At 52.2% G+C, this 18,432-nt stretch overlaps 7 protein-coding genes and 2 non-coding genes across 9 annotated transcripts; 5 read left to right on the top strand and 4 right to left on the bottom strand.

The window, feature by feature from the left end:
• Nucleotides 1-269: 269 nt before the first annotated feature.
• On the bottom strand, nucleotides 270-1,172 carry CC1G_12398 (hypothetical protein; the record flags this gene model as incomplete). Its single annotated transcript, XM_001838422.2, has 4 exons — nucleotides 270-312; nucleotides 344-518; nucleotides 639-884; nucleotides 938-1,172. 4 exons carry the CDS (start codon nucleotides 1,170-1,172, stop codon nucleotides 270-272), a joined length of 699 nt encoding a protein of 232 aa, XP_001838474.2.
• A 252-nt stretch (nucleotides 1,173-1,424) lies between these two features.
• On the top strand, nucleotides 1,425-1,776 carry CC1G_12397 (hypothetical protein; the record flags this gene model as incomplete). The annotated part of the gene is made up of 2 exons (XM_001838421.1): nucleotides 1,425-1,449; nucleotides 1,502-1,776. 2 exons carry the CDS (start codon nucleotides 1,425-1,427, stop codon nucleotides 1,774-1,776), a joined length of 300 nt encoding a protein of 99 aa, XP_001838473.1.
• Nucleotides 1,777-2,740: 964 nt separating this feature from the next.
• On the top strand, nucleotides 2,741-3,142 carry CC1G_12396 (hypothetical protein; the record flags this gene model as incomplete). Its single annotated transcript, XM_001838420.1, has 1 exon — nucleotides 2,741-3,142. The coding sequence occupies one exon, from the start codon at nucleotides 2,741-2,743 to the stop codon at nucleotides 3,140-3,142; it is 402 nt and encodes a 133-aa protein (XP_001838472.1).
• A 4,980-nt stretch (nucleotides 3,143-8,122) lies between these two features.
• On the top strand, nucleotides 8,123-9,081 carry CC1G_12395 (hypothetical protein; the record flags this gene model as incomplete). The annotated part of the gene is made up of 4 exons (XM_001838419.1): nucleotides 8,123-8,263; nucleotides 8,324-8,613; nucleotides 8,722-9,003; nucleotides 9,066-9,081. 4 exons carry the CDS (start codon nucleotides 8,123-8,125, stop codon nucleotides 9,079-9,081), a joined length of 729 nt encoding a protein of 242 aa, XP_001838471.1.
• A 1,703-nt stretch (nucleotides 9,082-10,784) lies between these two features.
• On the bottom strand, nucleotides 10,785-11,548 carry CC1G_12394 (hypothetical protein; the record flags this gene model as incomplete). The annotated part of the gene is made up of 4 exons (XM_001838418.1): nucleotides 10,785-10,971; nucleotides 11,036-11,133; nucleotides 11,212-11,429; nucleotides 11,521-11,548. The coding sequence occupies 4 exons, from the start codon at nucleotides 11,546-11,548 to the stop codon at nucleotides 10,785-10,787; spliced, it is 531 nt and encodes a 176-aa protein (XP_001838470.1).
• Nucleotides 11,549-13,469: 1,921 nt separating this feature from the next.
• On the bottom strand, nucleotides 13,470-15,099 carry CC1G_09097 (hypothetical protein; the record flags this gene model as incomplete). The annotated part of the gene is made up of 4 exons (XM_001838417.1): nucleotides 13,470-13,916; nucleotides 13,988-14,052; nucleotides 14,182-14,352; nucleotides 14,568-15,099. The coding sequence occupies 4 exons, from the start codon at nucleotides 15,097-15,099 to the stop codon at nucleotides 13,470-13,472; spliced, it is 1,215 nt and encodes a 404-aa protein (XP_001838469.1).
• Nucleotides 15,100-15,595: 496 nt separating this feature from the next.
• CC1G_09096 (hypothetical protein) lies at nucleotides 15,596-16,994 on the bottom strand (the record flags this gene model as incomplete). Its single annotated transcript, XM_001838416.2, has 4 exons — nucleotides 16,829-16,994; nucleotides 16,077-16,745; nucleotides 15,767-16,018; nucleotides 15,596-15,712 (listed from the first exon to the last, which is right to left on the bottom strand). The coding sequence occupies exons 1-4, from the start codon at nucleotides 16,952-16,954 to the stop codon at nucleotides 15,596-15,598; spliced, it is 1,164 nt and encodes a 387-aa protein (XP_001838468.1). The 5' UTR covers nucleotides 16,955-16,994.
• A 349-nt stretch (nucleotides 16,995-17,343) lies between these two features.
• CC1G_20087 lies at nucleotides 17,344-17,453 on the top strand. Its single transcript has one exon. It is a non-coding gene; the product is annotated as a tRNA-Lys (tRNA).
• A 692-nt stretch (nucleotides 17,454-18,145) lies between these two features.
• On the top strand, nucleotides 18,146-18,256 carry CC1G_20086. Its single transcript has one exon. It is a non-coding gene; the product is annotated as a tRNA-Lys (tRNA).
• The last annotated feature ends 176 nt before the right edge of the window (nucleotides 18,257-18,432 follow it).

The following is an 18,432-nucleotide window of genomic DNA, read 5'->3' as shown; positions in this document are numbered from 1 at the left end:
CCATAGACCTCCAACCTGATGAGGTCCAGCAGTCAAGATTTAATTTGCGTTTGCTTCTGCGACTCGCATGTAAGTAGAAAAGGTGTGGAGAACGATCGATAGACCCACGTCGGCTCCCCGTGCTCGCTATACATGGTCCCATGAGAGGGTGATGCCGTTGTCGCCAGCCATGATAAACGAGTCTTGAGCTATGCTATCTGTGGCGACGTGGCCGACCAGCGCGCCTCTCGAAAAGCATGGGACGGCGGACAAATCGGGCAAGCGTAGGGTCATGCCGACTGAAGGACATCGAGATCTTCCGGGTTAATATGGCTGTTCGCAGGTCACTCAGACCAGCACTTACTGAGCTGGATCAAAAGCTGACTGACCTAGCTGACGTCGATCCAGTGATTGTAGTCGAGATTGGAAGCAGCAGGGGTTGCAGCAGACGGCGGTTTGTAAGGGGGTCAACAGCTGTTCGATTCGGGAAGCTAATGTACACGTCGGGTTGGGATTAAGCGAATGTACAAGTAGAAGTGCTGGGTGGCCAGTCGTAGGGGGTAATCATTGGAGGTTCACTGCTGGGCGGCCTTGAGGGCTTCTGTATTCACGCTAAAGCGTATGAGCATCCTGACTTTCATACAAAGACGAAAACCGACCTGCTCTCCGCTTAGCCTTTATCTTCTTCCTCTGATAGCTAGGCAGTCGCTCATACGCGTTTTTATCGTCGTCTGAGTCACAACAATCGTGGATCTGCATAGGCCCCTGCCGTGGTCTGTTCGAACTTGAACCTTCCCCTGAAGGACCCTCTTCCCGGTCATGGTCATGGTCGCAAGACGAGTCAGAGTCTGAATCTGAGGAAGAAGATTCTCCGAAATCTCTTGTTGGTCGGAATATGCAGCAAACTAGAACCGAGTCAGCAAATCAAGGTCGGTGTGCAATGGCTTTCACGACGTACTTTTGGATTTCTTCTTTCCAGCGTGCTCGTTATCGACAACGTCCTCATCCCATGTCACCCTTGGTCCAGTCCGCGTCCGCGCTGCTCTCAGTCTGAGCGTTCCAACTGGGCCATCCTCCTCAGGTATAATGTCGTCGCCGCCCTCGTTGGTTGGGACGTTGGTGATCGTTATAGTTCGGGAGCCATCGTTGGGCGCCGACGTCGATGGTCCTGCTGCAGTAGCTGTCCTAGACATTCTAGAGAGATGAGCGTTGAAGAGGGTTGTAGTGGACGACGACGGCGACGAGGAGCGCACCTGGTATGTTGTGGTGGATAATGGTGAACCCACAAGATCTGGAATCGTCTGCAAGCCGCTCGAGCCGAGCCACGTGGGAAAGCGTTAGGTCATCAGACTCCGAGCGAGGCCCGTCAGCCGACTCGGAGGAGGAAACGGCCCAACGCTCCTAAACTCTATCCCTCACGTCCAGGCATACAAAACCCTGCAAAAATGCCCAAGGCGACGAATAAAACTGGTAAATGTCTCTGAATAGCATCATATAGAATCCAAGTCTTAAAATTGCCTAGCGAAAGCCACTGGAAACGAAGAGATGAAACCTGGTCACGAACACCTCCATGCCGCCATGGCTTCGATTCAAAAGGCAGAGAAGTCTCTTCTCCAGGCAAGGGCGCACATCAAGAAATGGGAGAAGTACTGCAAATATGAGGGCACTATTACCCGATGCGAGGATATGTTGGCTGACTTTGACGAGCTTGATGGACGGTTGGCCGAAGTCAAGGAGACTATTCAATGGGATATCGATGACATGGACGAGGACGATTGCGGCCATTGCTGCGTTTGAGACTTAGCTTAAAGACACACTATATGTCATACTTTACCCCAATCCAAGTCCTAAATCCGCAATTTTCCCGTGTTTTAGGCTCCACAATTTAGTAGGGATCGACTTTGAGATCTCCATCCGTTCACGCAGGCAAGTGAGACATTGGATGAGAAGTCCTTAAAGGCGGGAACGATTTTAGACGGATTAAGGAAGGATAACTGCAACTTCCATCCAAATCCCCATAGTTTGCAAAGGCCCAACTCTGAGAACGACCCAGCCATAAACCAGATGTGTGAGCGTTAACCTAATTATCAGGTCACTGGTGGAATCTTCTGACACGACCTTTCACCCAACATAGTCGGATACGAGGACGACAGGCCGTACGGCGATACTTGTTATTGCCTCGAAATTGTCGAGGAGCAGCTCGACGGCCTAAAACGCGAGCTCGAGAAGGTCAAGCGAAAAAACGTAAACGGCGTCGAGGGAAGAAAAAGGCTCAATGAACATCTCCGAAAACGATGTATTGAAGCACGTTCTCCTACATCAAGTACAGCGTTTCAGCATCTCCCTTGTAAATAGTCATCGTGCGGAAAGCTGCTTCAATTTGAAACTCGACCGCCAGCCCAACTTCAGCCAATCCATCCGGGCGGTGGTTGACAAACCTCTTCCTCCTTACCTTCATCGTCGAAGTCGCTCCCACAACACTCTCCCTTAAGGCCAGCTCTCTGGCGAACGAAATGTCTCGAACGCGTGCACGAAAGCGTAAGTATCCACATAATCACCTCGTCGCAACGCTATCGTAGCTAAAAAGGACTCAAGATAGGCGCAAATTGGCTGCCATCAAAGGACCAAACCTTGAAGAAGCAAGTAAACGAATTCGCAAAATCCATAAAGCCGCTCAAAGGTAGGATCGACCCCACGCCATATACCTTCGAACCGCTTACCAATGATTTAAACCCGCAGCATCGAAAACACAATCCACACAATGCGCAGCGACATCCTCGCCTGGCGCAAACTCTCCGTCGCACCCATCCACGACAAACGCTTCGAGTACCACCTCAAGAACCTGAACCGCCTCGAGGATATCGCGGGGGATACAAAGTGGTTGTTGGAGTGGGAGATCGATATGCTGCCAGAGGAGATTGCGAAGAGGGTTGTGGCTGCGAGGCCGTGGGATAAAGAGGCTGAGAGGGGCGAGGGTGGGTCTGGTGGTCGGAGGGAGGATGTTGGGGGTGCCTCCGGTCGTGGAAGTAATAAGGAGAATGTCAAACAGGAGGAGCAGGATGAGGGGGAGGGGCGAGGACTAACAGCGTGGGAAGTGAGAGTCAAGATCGAAGAGGAGGATGCGAGCTTGCACTTGTCACACTTCGAGATGATGCGCATTTGATTAGATAGCGTAGATCGTCTCGAGTTCAGAAGTAGTGCAATTTGACCTCGGGTTATGTATTCATACTCATACTCGACAGACTCGAATCACATTTTCCGCGGGGCAACCCGTGGTGAACGATTGACCGATGTCCTGAGACCCCATTTCGATTTCGCCTTCCCATTCAATCTGTTCTCTTCGCCCGGATCGTACAAACCCATCTCGTGGTTGCTCCAATACAGAGCGCCTCTCTCACATTAGCCCACCCTCCAAATCTATTTCCGTCCCCTTTCCCAAGCTCGCTATGTATTCGATTCCATGGAGACTGCATCCTTCATCTCTCAAACCACACACCCTATCTCCTACGCGTACAAAGGGATATCTCTTATACCAAAGGTTGGCCCACAAAGCACCCACAAACCGTTGATTTCACGCTTGGTGTACGAATTCCTCGGAGTACGTGATGTGCGAGAAATCAACGACGGTTATTACACCGAATATCAGTAACGAAATCTCCCGTCTGTGCCTACACGCACACACTGCAGACCAGTGGCTTCAGATTTCGTTGACCGACCCACCTATCGTCTAATTAGGTTCCTCAATCTCCGCCGCCGCCACGCCGTCGCCGCTACCATTTGAATTGACATTGTAGGTGCACATTGTTTACTTACTCGTAACTCACACGCAGTACGTTGATTGAATAGGTAGACAGACACCACCCGGGGTTCTTACCCGTCCGAGCGCCTCGCCACTGTTACTTTATCTTTTTTGCAAACAGTAGATGTGGCTGTAAACAAGCAGGCGTCGGCTCGCTCCCCCGTGCGCGTTCAACTTTCCAACTGGGTTTCCGCTGTTTGCTTCACCTCTCCGCCTCCGTTTGACCGCCGTCACTGCCGTCGATGCTCCCATACATCAGAGCGGCGGTGTACGTTTCACGGTGCTGGATACCCGAGAAGCAACGACAAAAGCCGTTTAGACCTTGTGTTTGACCTTGGGCGTCTAATAGCCTATCTAACCAACGTGCATGTGGTCTAGACACTTCCGAGTTCCACGCACGCTCTTCTTTCCGAGTCGGTACAGGCGACAACGTCTTGTTCCCCACCCCATCTCCTCTCAAGAGCCACAGAGCAGCTCACTGGAAAACAGCTGAAATCGTGACTGTGGGCACACCGTGTCTGTACGTGATGCAACGAACGCGCCCACCATCCGCCTCATGGCGCCTTTCGTCTTGTACTTTACGATCAGATAGGTATCAAGCACTCGCGCTCAGCTTCCAGTCGGGGCAAGCGAATTTTTCTAGCTAGCGATCGATTTCTGCTTGCATTTGGTACTAATTGAGTTAGGTCGTCGGAGTCTGCTTTTGGGATATAGCAAGCGTACCATCGGCTTCATCCGAGCGTCTAAGGAACGGTCCAGTCCAGAGATGGGTACATATATCCCTTTCAAGCTTCAGAGGATCATGAGACTCGGAGTGAGACACAGTTTCTCTCTCCGCGTTCCTCCCGAAGAGACAGGGTGGGTCGAATAGGGGGTGCTGGGGTAAACCTGCAATTCAGTCACAAAGCTATGTAGGCGGACCTACTTTAGGCTGAAGGCCTCGTGGGTTTCACAACTCTGCGAGAAAGCCCCATTCGGATAATGCTATTTTCAGTACATGTCCATCCACGATGTAACCCTTACCTTCTCAATCGATGTAGGCGCAGTGTAGGTACCGCTACCATCAGGAATAAACTCCTGGTTGAATTGAATCTGGGCGGGGTAACTATTTGGAGATTTGAATTCAACGGGTTTTCTACGAGTGGAATAGGTATGTTGTCTTGAGACTTCGTGAAGAGTCACTGAATTGTAAAGAAGGCGTCGCGAAAGGCAAGTGCTTCCCACACGTAAAGACCCGAACGACCTGGAAACAGGGCAGCTTGGCATTAATACCAACCAACTGTATTTAAGCGCCCAGCCCGGGCCGTTCCCGGCCCTCGGCGTCCTTACGAGGAACAAGGGCTGAAGAAGACCAAGGTCGTTCGTCTTGGTAGGTGTTGTATGCGAGAGAAAAGCGGCGTATGATCTCTCGCGGGAGGCAGTGTAATTAGATCAGACCAAAAGTGACCAGTGAAGCCTGAAACACGAGATGAAATTTTCCATTCAACACTACTGCCAGACGCGCCAAGAATCGGCGTGTGGCAGGTGGTCGTTCAAGTAGTTCCGTCCCCTGTCTAAGGCCTTTGTCCTCTCCCAGTGTATCTCTTAGTTCCAACCTCAAGGACTGGCCAGCACAGCAGTAGGATACCTCCGCGGGATCAAGATCGAATTATTCATCGTCGTTCCTCGGTTCGATGAATGATTTTTCCCAACGTTCCCGTAAACATACCGCAATGCTGAATTTCCTGGCCTGTACGTTCCCGTGCGCATGGAAAGGGTGAGGTTCTGGAAATTTTCACGAAATACACCAGTAAAACCGTGGCGCAGAATGAGGGACAGAGAGTGGAGTCGAATCACCCAAGGACTATTGGATGATCAGAGTCTAAAACTGTCATGAATGGAATTCACTGGATTTGGTTTTCCGGAGGCTGTGAGATGGCCCATTTTCCGAGCTCCTCGCATACTGGGCTGTTGGAGGTCTTCGAAGACGGGGAAGGATATACTAGTAGTACTGCTGACGAGAGGAGTAAAGATGACGAAGTAAAGCCAAACGGGCGATTGGAAGTGGCGCCCATGTGTAGTCTGAAAGATATTAATGTTATTTAAGGACGAGTCCCTCTAGGCATAGTGTTTCGGTGACAAAGATATGCCTCGAGGCGTCGAAGCTTCTAGATTTTCAATGCAGGTACGAATGGTTGGCGAGTCAGAAATTTAGCACGTCCAGCGGCGATTACTTTCTTTTCTCCGTTTGCTCCACGGGCCTCGAAGCAAAGCGCCAGCTCGGCAGGAACACCAAGACGGCTATTCCGCAGGCTCGAGGCAATCGCATGAGCAAGTAAGGTTAGATAGGACAGCGCCAGGACCTTTCAATCAGACCAGGCAAAATTCATGGGGCGCCTGGCGCGGAGAACAAAGGAGTGAAGACTCTTCGTTTGTCATTCGATGTCCAAAAAGGAGCTTCGCGATTCGATGTCTGGGAAATGGGGTTACAGAAAATTTCTTTCAGAGAGAGGGGTACCCGTAGGCCTCAGTAGGCAACGTGTAATATGCAAGTGCATGGGCAAGCCCCGCCGGGAGCGCTTCGTGTGTTGTCAACTGAGCGGGTCTTCTCCAGTATGTGATTGTATGTCTCTCGAAAGCTTAGAAAATTTCATTTGTGTACACTTGGTAGCCGTTGTCAGCGCCTGCAAGCCCAATGCAAGCCCAGAAGAAAAGCGCCTTCACTCCCCAAACATTCCGCTGCCGGACGACTCCAAAGCATTCAATCTGAAACTCCAACATCCCTAAGGGTTACTCCATCCCCAGCATTCTCCTCGTTCCTCATTTTCCTAACCCCTGTGTCTTTCATCGGGGCGAAAGAGATGCATGATCATCTTCGTTGGAGGAGAAACTATGCCCAAACTAGGCAAGTTTCGGGTGTGGGTCCATGGATCCGAGTCGTCCACCGGGCGCGCCCTTTTTTAATTTCGGTAAATTTGTACGTTTGTTGTCGCTCTATTCGGTGATTTGAGTGGCGGGGTGGAAATCGTTGATACACGTTTTTCATGAAGCAACCAGAGTAAAAGAGTCAACAAAGCTAAAAGACCAGGCACCGATACGATCCTTGAACCTGAGGAGGCGATGCTCAGGGTCTTCGTTGATGGCTGGAGCCGTCGGCTTGTACTTGGAAGGTAGACATCGTTGCAGGGCGGCAAAAGGATTGGAGTAGCAACTCAAGGTTGCTGGGGAGAGTCACTTTTTGACATGTTAGAGCTCTCAGTTGTGACTTGATTCAAAGTGTTGTTTGTGAAGGCATCGGGAAATTGTTGTGGATAGTTGTGTACAAGTATTACGAAAACAAAGGCTGTCGATGTCGGGAAGGACGGGGGCGGGTTACCAGGGAAGCGCCCCCCTCAGATAACTAGGAAGGCATAAGTATCGTTGTGAGGATGTCAGAATCTTGGATGGGGATGTCGCATGGAGGGCAAACGATCTGCCCGGAGGGCGAAGCGCCAAGCGCCCGTCCTCGTTCGATGGTCACACCACCGCCCGACTATCAGGCGATATCTCTTTTGTTAGGAGCTGAGTGGCTAGTCATTCATTTGAATGCTGTAGAGATGATAATTACCCGGCTTTGAAGAAGCTGTCGAACTCGTCGAAGCGTGAACGTACTAATTGTCTCTCGTCGGACAAACTTGCCTTATAAGGCAAACTGACTCTAAGCCTGATTCGGCTTTTTGTCCTGTGGGAAGGGCACATGACGAGATGCTTCGGAGGCGTCACTGCCAGCGGTATCGACTATTGTCTTTAGCCATCGACGATGATGGCAGATAGGCAGTCCGCTCTGGGTTTCTGCCTGCAGGCATATGGCGTGCCTTAGGCCATCTCACACACTGGGGAAAACAAAAAGGATGACAAAAACAAGAACAACAAAGAAGCAGATGCCTCGGTTCTTGTAGTCTGGCCTGCCCATGCCTAATATCGACCTCGTCCCGTCGACAGGCGTTCAAACAAAAAGAACGTGTCAGTGATACCACGACGCTTTTTTGTTTCGCCCCAGGCAGACGACTTCTCGCTATTTCCTGCCCCTCCCCTTTCCGGACACGCTTCCCAGATTCGGCGCCAGATTCGATCGTCGATCCGCATTTGGCCAAATCTCTGCCTGGCAAGTCCGCTTTTTGTGTTGCACTTGACAATTAACTTTGACCCTTTCACACATACAGGTCCATCGTATATAACTAGCCAGCAATGCCTCACAATTATTGACTCGAAGATAACTTCCCTTCGGTTGTTACGGTTCTCCTCGTCCTATTCTCTTTGGTCTTCGACCTTCGCACCGGACAATAACCACTCGCCCAACTCTTGACGACCAGACCACGAAACGCAATGGCCTACTACTCTCAGCCCGCCGCCGCCAACTACAACACTCCCCCCACCCACTCGCAACGCCAACGCGGCTACCGTATCTGCGATGCCTGCGGAGTCCCCGAGACTCCTTCCGTCAAGTTCCGGCTCTGTGGAGGATGCGTAAGTGACTCTTGCACTCCTTTAGCGCGGCTCCGTCTTACAGGGATACTTGCATCATAGATGACCACCCAGTACTGCTCACAGGACTGCCAAAAGAGCCACTGGCCCTCCCACAAGGCTATTTGCCAACACACTGCCGCCTCAGTCTCGAAAGCGTCCGCTGCTGCAACTGGTGCTGGATATGGAGAGGAATTGGCCAAGAACCTCCGAAAGTTCACTTCAGCACACTCCGCTCTCCTCGGTTGGGCCGGCTTCCAAGCCCTCCAACTCAAGCGCGTCCCTGCCAACGTTCGCCAGAACGCTTTGCTCATTGAGCTCAACCACCTCAACCATGCTGACTCGCATCGTCGGTGAGTATCCATTTCCGTCATACTCCATTCTACATTCCACCGCGGTCCAGACATGTCGTCATCATTTCGCGTAAACGAATATGGAGCTGACTCCCGTTCCTCTTTCAGATTCTCCATTACCTCGACCCACATCGTTCCAAGGAGCTACATCCGCGACCCATTGGTCCTCCAGGACATCCAACGCCGCGAAGAGCGCTGCCGACAGAACGGCGGTATCGGTGCTCTCATCGTCATCCTCCAATGCGGGGGTGTTTCGCAGGTTATGCCTGTTGAGGTTGACCCCCCTGCCAAGATCACCTGGGACGAGCGGGAAGACTGGCCAACCGTTCTCAACCACTTCGTCTCGAGCGGACGAACTGACTTCAAGCCCATCTCTACCACTTCGAGAGGGTGAGTTCTGTTCTTACCTTTCTCCGCTCAAGATCGGGAAACTAATCGATTGAATTGAATAGGGTCTTCTATGGATAAGCTCAGACGCCTTGCGCCCATGCTTTTCCGGATATTTGGCGCCTAGCTCCTATCAAGCTTTCGGCGCCAGACCACCTTCACGAACTTGCCCAAATATCCTCTTCCAGACACGCTTCTCTGGTCATGGGTAACGAGCATCTTCACGACCCCGCGTTGCACGGCTACGACATACCCCTTCTACCTTGCAATACCCCCTCACGCCACCACGACTCGACGCACACAAACGAATACCCGCGCTGTCGATCACGCGCATGAACCAGCATACCCACATTATTATTCATCTTACCTCAAGCTCAATCGCTCTCAGCCATCCATCGATTCCATCTATCAATCAAGCATCTGTAACATTGCTCTATCTCATCATCATACCCTGGCATCCACAGCATTATCCACAGCATCGTCTCCACAGCATCTTTCGTATTCAGTCGCACCCACATTCCGAACTCCTCGTCGCTGCATGCATCAACATCTGTTCTTTTAAACGCCCAGTGCATCTACCTTCCACATACCTCTTCGTTTATAGTCGTCTTTCCGCCGACATCTGGCTACCCCCGTTTTGACAGTTACTTGGCCCAGTGGGCCCGCTAATAGCTTCGCCTTGTTCCCTTTTCGTTTCTACGCTTGCTATATGCCTTCCGTCGCCTTCGATACCTTTTTCTCAAGTAGGACCCAGCCAGTTGACTGGCTGCCTCGCTGCACACCTTGCTTTCTTCGCGCAAAGTATTCCCTTATACTTATCGATCACTTAGTACTATCACGTCAGTAATGGAATAACAACCAAAACATTTGAAAGCCTCTGTCCTTTGTGTGATCTTGTGAGCATGGGCGCTACGATGGAAATGGGACTTGAATATTTGAATACGGGCCCCTCCTTCTGGAAGTGAACATTCTCTCGAGGAGCTGGCCTGTCAGGCCCGCTATTTTTCTATGACATCATCCGGTCCTTCAATTAATGACAATAACCAAGTGCCCCCACGCCGTTCGCCCCGTGTTCCTTGCTGCCCGAGTACGCGATAAATCACCGGTAATTTGCAATACGCCCTTTGCGGAAGATCCGTGTCGCTTTGTTCTGAGCTCCGTGCTCTGCAACATTGAGGGAGGAATGGAACTTTGAAAGGACATGATGCATTCTGCACTCACGAACACCGACCTCACCTCTCCGCAAGGCTCGGCGATTGGAGCAGTCGCGACTACGATTTAGGAAACGCGCTTGTATTGAGAACGGTGAAGGTCGGGCTTAAAATTGCGGTGATAAATTCTCCAAGATACGTAGAATGGATGCAAAAGGCACTGCTTACAGACTCGACCCAGGCGGAACCTAAAACGAAGGAAGCCGACATTCGATGGAAAATAATGCTCTTGTCGAGGCTCGAACATTCGGCTGCTTGGCTTCGCTCAGCTTGAGGACATGCAGTCCCCATCCCATCTTGACCCCACACCGAATTCAAGTGAAGACAGACCTCCGAGGTAGCAAGGTCAATTACACAGAGAACAAGCGCGGTTAGGTAGGTAGATTAGGTATTACGAGACGACGACAAACTGAAGGCTTAATTGAAAGCCAACCAATACGAATAGGAAATAAATACTACTGTCTCCCGAGGCAAACTTTAGCTCCAAGGTCCATAGGCGACCTTCAGTTCTCCGGATATGCTAGCCTGCGCTTGGGACAGTTGAGAACCTCAGCTACCGAGGGCGGACTAGCTTCAGTTCCAGGGGTAGTTGGGGTAGTTCGGAGGCGTGTTGACTTCCTTCCACTCAGTGATGACCCGCTTCTTCTTAGCATGATCCCACTTGACGCTGACCCAGGCTGAGGCACTTCCACCAGCATGGTACCTCCCTTGCTTCGTCCTCAACCAGGTGTCGCCGGTTGCGATGACCCATCCCTCGCGACTAAGAGGGCACAGAAGGTGTTATTAGGCGTGGAAGAGAGCGAGGGAGGAGAAGAGGGACTCACCCTTTATCATCCGCAGCAAAGGCGACGGCACTCTTAGGCTGGATGACATACTGCGAGATCCGATCCTCAATCTGGTGGCTAATAGCAGTCCAGAAGCCCTACACCACCCACAACCCAAACGCTCATTTAAAATCCCCCTCCCAGCAGGAATAGAAAGAAACACGAATCGCACGCACCCTCATCTCAGCCTTGTTGTTCAACGTACGAGTATTGAACTGGCAAACAATGTCATCGGCCAAAGTCCCATCCTCGAAGATCTTGACCCAGTGCGTGGTGGTGTTGGGGAAGACAGTGGGGATCAGGTCGACGAACCAGTCGCGGAGGATGACCGTTCCGCGGGGGACTTGGGCTTCGACGGGGACGACGTTGCCCAGGAAGGCGGCGGAGGCGGCGACTGCGAAGGTTCCGAAGGTTCCGAAGGAGGACGGGGAGTCAGGATGAAATGGATCTCCCAACAAGAAGGATAGGAACGGACGACGACTTACGAAGGAGGGTAACGGGCTTGAAGAGCATTCTGCAAGTCGATCGAGGGGAAGGGCGAGGCGTGGGTGGGAAGTGAGTAGGTCCACCTCCGTCCCTCGCACTGGCCTTTTAACCCTCTCAACCAGTGACCAGTCCTCTGATCGCGAAGGAACACCCAACTGAATGGAATGCTGGTGCCGATCCACGAGAGGCCAAGGGAGATGATGGCCGGGCGTGTCGCACGCGGATTCCAGGAACGATTCTGATACAGGCAAGGACGAGCATCTACGCGCACACATAAGCAGTTAAGTGTTCTGATTCGCAATGCTGGTGACAAAGTTCATCTTCTGGAAGGTATGTAGGGAGTCATGGGCCCTGTTGGCATGGTGCGGGACGAGATGTAGGTGTGCATAAGACGCCACCCGACGCTACTACATGCTAGCCCCTTCGCGACGCACAGAATGAAACCACACCAGAAGTTGCTTCAGATGCAACCTGTTTCTGCGTAGCCTCAACCGGCACAGCCAGCCGATTCCTCCTCACATATGCATTTGCAAATCCAAACACATCCTCAGACTACAGGCTACGAGGCTGACGCATCACACTCAACCAACCAGGCGATCTCCAGCAGACGCGTTCTTAGTTCACCCAATTCATATGATACGCACCGTGGAGCACCATCCTTCCTAATCTCGACTTTCTTTCCTCGAGATGGGCAAAATCCCACATGGAGAACCCAGCGTTCTGTCCTTGGAGCCGTCGGCACACGCTTGGAAACCACCCCGCCAAGACAATGCCGACAGCATCCGACCAGGCGGCGCTGAACGACGACCGACTGTGTGTGTGTGTGTATGTAGTACTTAGCATCAGGTAACCGCCTGTAACCGCTCGTTGTTGGCGATGACAGAGACACGGAACGTCAGACTAAGCCTGTTGTGACCGTGTTATGGTAACTGAATTTATCCTACCGGGCATATAGTCACATCCAAGATGTGAAATTGACGCTCGGTTAGACGCCCAAAGGTTTACGAAAGGGAGGGTTCTTGGCCCGGTTGGGTGATGACTGATAAGTCCGTTTGTTCGCTGCGAAACGGGGATGGCGATCGAAGCTCTGTATTGAGTTGCGAACGTTGCTCGACAGGAGATGGAGATCTTCAAAGTGGAGGCTTTCCGGTCGAGTCGAAAGCCGCAAGCCGGTGAAGTAAAAATCTAATGCTGATGAGAAGGGAATTCGAAGCATGGCCAGAGGGCCGTAGTCTCCGTTGCTGACCTAATCGCCAGAGATGAGAAGTATGCAGGATTCGGAAACGTATGTACAACCCTTGCCACGGTAACAGCCCCGTTCAAGTTTTCGCGACGGCGAGCCATACGGGCCTCAGAGTTTGGTACGGCCCGAGCCCCAAGCTTCAAGGCCCACAGAACACCCTCGCGCTCCGGGTTCCGCAGATGCAGATGCATCATGGAACCTCGCAAAACACAGGCATTGGAGTCCTTTTGAGCCCTCACAACTCGTTACTCGGCCGTGGAGGCTGAATATAACGCACCCTCCACTCCCTTAACCACCTTCTACCCCCTTAACCATCCATTATCCGTCCTGTGACCGAATCCTACACGGGCTGACAGAAAAACAACACACTCCTTATCATCCCGCGAGTTGTCCGACAGAAGTGGGATGACATCAGCGGAGGGGATCGCTTTCTTTCACCTATCCAATCCGTTGAGCACGATAACGATAGTAATACTACAGCCGAAAAAAACATAAATGTTCCAAAGACTCCAATGTCCATCGGTGTCCTGCGACTAGGATAAGTCAATGTAAGCTTAGCCTCGCCTTAGCTCACCCGTCCTGTCCGCTATCCCCACTCCTCCACCGGCACCCCACATCCAGCCGTACAAACGTCAACCTCAGGCTACGCTGCTCCGACCGCTCGCACACACAAAGCAGGGACATCTCCCTCTCTCATCCGAGTGCTCAAAAGAAACACTCCCCACTCGCCAACAGCGCCACCTCCCCCCTCAAAAGCACCCTCTCCTTCTCCTCCCCACCACCTCCTCCATCCCGGGGGATATCCCTATCGGACTCCCAAACGACTTTCACCACACCCCCTCTAGGACTCGCCGAGTAACTCGTCACCTGATTGCCTGGAACGACCTTCTGACACCCCAGCTGAGCAAGCTTGGCGTACCAATACGGCGCCAAAAGACACTGCGCACTCCCACACACCGCGTCTTCGCCTCCTGGGACGTGCGGGCTGAACATCCGGTACACGTAGTCGAATTGCTGCTTTCCTTCTTCAAGTTGCACGCTATTGTTAGCCTGCACGTCGTCGTTGTCGTTGTTGTTGTTGGCACCGGAGCAGGAGGAGCGGGAGGGAGAAGGAAGGGAGGTGATGACGTTCTGCGTGTACCCGCAATCCGTCTGGCATACCACGATGGGGTCAAGAATGTGAATGCGAATCCAAGGGAGGGGAAAGAGGTGAAGGGACGTACGAAAACGTTCACATCCACATCCGCATCTCCCAGTCCGACCGAGGGGTCCAGTTCGACGAGGATCGCTACAAAACACAAAACACAAAACGTATCAGCATCCACGCCCCAAAATTACTATCACTATCACTATCACTATCCATCTTATCCACCATCCCCATCCAACTCTCAATGAGAAAAGGGTAGCAGTAACGTACCGTGTTCCATACCCCCAACACCCCTCCTCACACTCACAACATCCCGATCCATATCTCTAATCCTCTCCCCGAACGCCCTCGCAACGAACGCCCTAATCCTATCTTCTTCGTCTTTTGGGAGGGGCACGGGTGGGACGGAGGGGAGGCCGAGTTCGTATAGGGTTTTGTTGTCTGGGTGTAGAAAGCGGGGTTGAAGAGGTGGTGTTAGTATGGGGTTAAAGAGAAGGGATGGGGAGGAGGAGGATGGGGTTAAAGAGAAGGATGGGGAGGAGGAGGGGGAGGAGGATGGGGAGGAGTCAAAAGACAAGAAGAACGAACACCCAGCAAGAGGGAGCTATCAAGCCAACCAACGGAACGAAAAACCAAATCCAAAACCGACGACGTACCCTCCTCATAAACTCGAACAGGCACCTTCCTCCCCTCCGCCCACGTCTCAAACTCTACCCTCTCCACCTTCACACCCCCGCCGTCATTCTTAACTAGATCCTGGACGAACGGAAGTCGAAGGATAGCCCCAGCAGCAGCAACACTCGCATGCCCACACAGCGGGATCTCGACGCCCGAATAGGTGAGGTACCGGATGGAAGTCTTGATCACCACCCTCCTCCCCTCCGTCTTCCTACCACCCTCCTCCCCTCCCACATCTTCCTTCTTCGTATCTTCCCCTACACCGCCCTCCCCTCCCAAATTAACAATAGACCCATCGTCGACAGCCCCAACAAACGCAATCATCGGCGCATTAAAATTCCCCGCCAACCCCTCCAAGGCCTTCCTTGGTGTATTAGCGGGATCGAGGAAGACCACAGCGGCTGGGTTCCCGCTGAAGGGTGTACCCGAGAAGGCTGTCAGGAGGGCGAAGGGCGCTGAGCCGGAGCCGGAGCTGGGTCTAGATGTGGAGGTAGTGCCATTCGCAGTCATCGTAGCTTGAGGAGTCGATGGCTTGAAAGAGAGAAGAACAGTCACATACGGGATCAACACTACTCACCTTTATATCAAAATCTCCTCATCTATCCACGAAATGTTATGACTCCCATGCCTCCATGTGGGACGTGCGGGGGAAGATATTTCCCCGGGCCGAGCGTCGCTTTCGGTTAAAGCGGATGCAAATTTGCGGTGGACAGTGGTGCTGGCGAGAATACGAGAGTCGAGTTCCGTTAGGTTTCCGTAGGTCGTTGGAATGGCACGTCCAAGTGGCCGTTCGGGATGGTCGCGGTATGTCGCCATCGCTTCCTGTGGGATAAGTACCCCGCGCCCGTATGTCCCAGTGTGAATGAAACGCCGTGCACCGCGGTTCTGCGAGAGAAGGGGAAGAGGGATAGAGCTCATTGAGGGTGAAAAAAGAAATGTATTAGTCCATGCATTAAAGAAAGAACAAAAAGGAATGGATAAGTCTACGTATCCTCCCCCTGACCCTTCATGAGACCTCCTCCATGTCATCGTCCTCCTCTTCCTCGTCATCATCGTCCATATCCTCCATCTTGACATCTCCCGCACCAGATCCACTTGGTCCAGGCACGTCCTCCGGCTTAATCTGCGCACCCAAAGGCGTCAGCCAGCCAACGACGACCAAGGGAGAACCACGCACCGTCGAAAGGTCATCCTTAAAGTTGGCCTTCAACTCCCACAACCCATTATGTTCACCACTCCTATGCAAGAACGCGATATCCGACAAGACTTCTTTGAGGTAGACTTCAGGCTGCTGCGTGCGTTCGCGAAGAGGTTTAATAGACCACCGCTGCTGCTCTCTGAACAGCGAAAAGAGGTTGTCCAACAGCTGGTTGCGGGGCATACGCGCCATACGCTCGAACGTGCCTTTGGTGGGTTTGGGTTTTGTCCTCTGTAGTTCCAAAATTCAAAACGCAAAGAACGGAAGGAGAAAGAGAGGGAGAACGCACGACGAGATCCGAGAATGCCCCTCCAGCGCCAACACCAACACCACTGCTAAGCCTATTAATGCCACCCCGTCCACCCGACACACCCGCATCCTCGATCCTCATGACCTGCCTCGTCGGGGTATTATACTTCCTATGCCTCTCCCTCATCTGCTTCCTATATGTCGCACTAAACGACGGCCGCAAATTACACTCATGCTTAATCCGCCCCGTCAGGATCGTCGTCCGTGCGCGCGAGTTGGCGGGTGCAGCGCCGGGCGGGATGAACCCTGGGTCCTTGGGCCGCTCGGCGACGATGATCTGGTTCTCGACGTTCTCGTTGACCATTTCGAGCTCGTAGATGTCGGGTTCACTACCCGTTGTCGGGATGGTGTTGCCGAAATCGAAAGCGGGCCAGTCGAGGACTTGCGGGTGGGCGAGGGAGGGTCCGACGGGCTTTGGAGGCTGGGAGGGGGGCGGGGTTAGGGTTTGGCTGCCTGGTGGTGTGGGCATTTGGGATTGAGATTGGGATGACTGAGGAGCGTTGATTGGATCGCGGTTGGGAGGGAGGAAGAGGATGATTCGGGGTTTCTGCTGAGGGTCGTTGGGCTTTGCGTTGTAAATTCGTATTGTGGCGAGGTGCTTGTCGTCTTCGTCTACCGCTGCCCACCGTTCCATCAGGAATTTGGGAACCTGAATACCCGGGAATACAGAGCGACATGCAAGCGCAGGGTTTTGAGGGAAATCAATAAGACATTTGGAGGTGCAAGACGAACCTTGACTAGCCATGCTTTGCCCGAGCCTTGGTCCAACATGAGGTGCTCGTCCGGATCAGGAAGCGCTTCTTCTGCCGCTGCAACCTCGGCGTCGAAGGGTTTCTTTTCGTCCTCTGCGGCGTCCATTGTCGGTGAGGGCGGGGTGTCGGTGGTCGGTGGAATGAATACAACAGCTCGAAATGGCTCCCGCGCCGCGCAACAATGGATTTCTTTGTCAGCGCCTTCCGCTCCAAACACGGCTCGTCACTGCCACCTCGAGCGCCTATCAACTCGCTTGAAAAAAGTCTGGCGATTCCTAAAGCTCCTCTCCTCGCTGGAACACATCGAGTGGCCGTGATACGCAACCCTTGAAATACCAGGTAATGCCACATAATTTCTTTCTCTTGACTCCAGAACATACGCTTGCTCGATTTCGAATTCAGGCTCTCACTCGTAGCTGAGGTAGGTGGCGACAAAACAAAAGCTTTGTGCATGTAGCAGCCCCTCTGCAAGCCCACACAAAACCACCAACCAGTGCCCGCCTAGCTCAATCGGATAGAGCGTCAGACTCTTATGGTCTGGGACGGGTTGCTGTTCCTATCATTAGGATATCTGAAGGCTGCGAGTTCGACCCTCGCGGTGGGCTAATAGTAAACATCATTTTTGCTTCTACACATTCAACCGAATTTGCGCCTCTTTCTTTTGTCCGAGCCGTACACTAGTTGGGATACTCGATTCCGAGGCATTGGGGTTAAGGGATGCCATATCAGGGAGGTGGACCTGTCCACATAATGGTCGGAAGAGGAGGTTCAATGCTCACCCTTTGAGTAAATACAGTTCACTGCCTTGAGAGCTCAGTACAAAGAGGGAATAGATAAATGTAAAACAAATGGAGCGATCTCGCCCTTTATGTATGTAAATTGTCAAGAGAAAAGACACTTGTAAGTGTAAGCTGACTGAACTGAAAGATGAAGAACGCACGGGCCGACATACATACATCGCATTAATGCGACTCAAATGAAGAAGCTGCTAGTGCCAGGTATAGACCAAGACCAGGAAGGCTCAATCTCGCTTGGAGTAAGTAGGAGAAATGGATACAGTGTCAAAGACTCGACCTACATTTTTCTTTTCGGTCCGATATGCCTGATGCCGCGACTCATCTAGTAGTAGTAACTCACCAAGCCTAATTCTCCAACGTTCAACCTTCACGACTCGGACTTGATTCCAATGCAGTTCGACAGCGGCAGTAAATAAATATGTTGCTGCATTCTTTTGAATACACTTACATCCCACCACCACGACCACCTCTGCAAAGCCACGCCAAGACACAAATACATCGCCCGCCTAGCTCAATCGGATAGAGCGTCAGACTCTTATCGTCTAGGACGGGTTAATTTCCTTCCATAGGATGGAATCTGAAGGCTGCGAGTTCGACCCTCGCGGTGGGCTACTGTACACCTTTTTTTTTCGCCAACATTGTTCAACTCTTTTTGGGTGATTTTTTTTTTTTTGTCCGAGAGTTTCGGAAAGGTCCGATCGGAGGCAATTGGGCGCCAATTTTCATCCAACACTTCCCGGTCACTTTCAAATTCAAACGCTTTTGGCTCACGTCAAGGCAGGTGAGA

This window comes from Coprinopsis cinerea (genome assembly GCF_000182895.1).
Source record: "Coprinopsis cinerea okayama7#130 chromosome 4 map unlocalized cont3.4, whole genome shotgun sequence".
Taxonomy (NCBI): domain Eukaryota; kingdom Fungi; phylum Basidiomycota; class Agaricomycetes; order Agaricales; family Psathyrellaceae; genus Coprinopsis; species Coprinopsis cinerea.
Note: the sequence above shows the minus strand (reverse complement) of the source record. Positions and strands in the feature narration are given on the sequence as shown.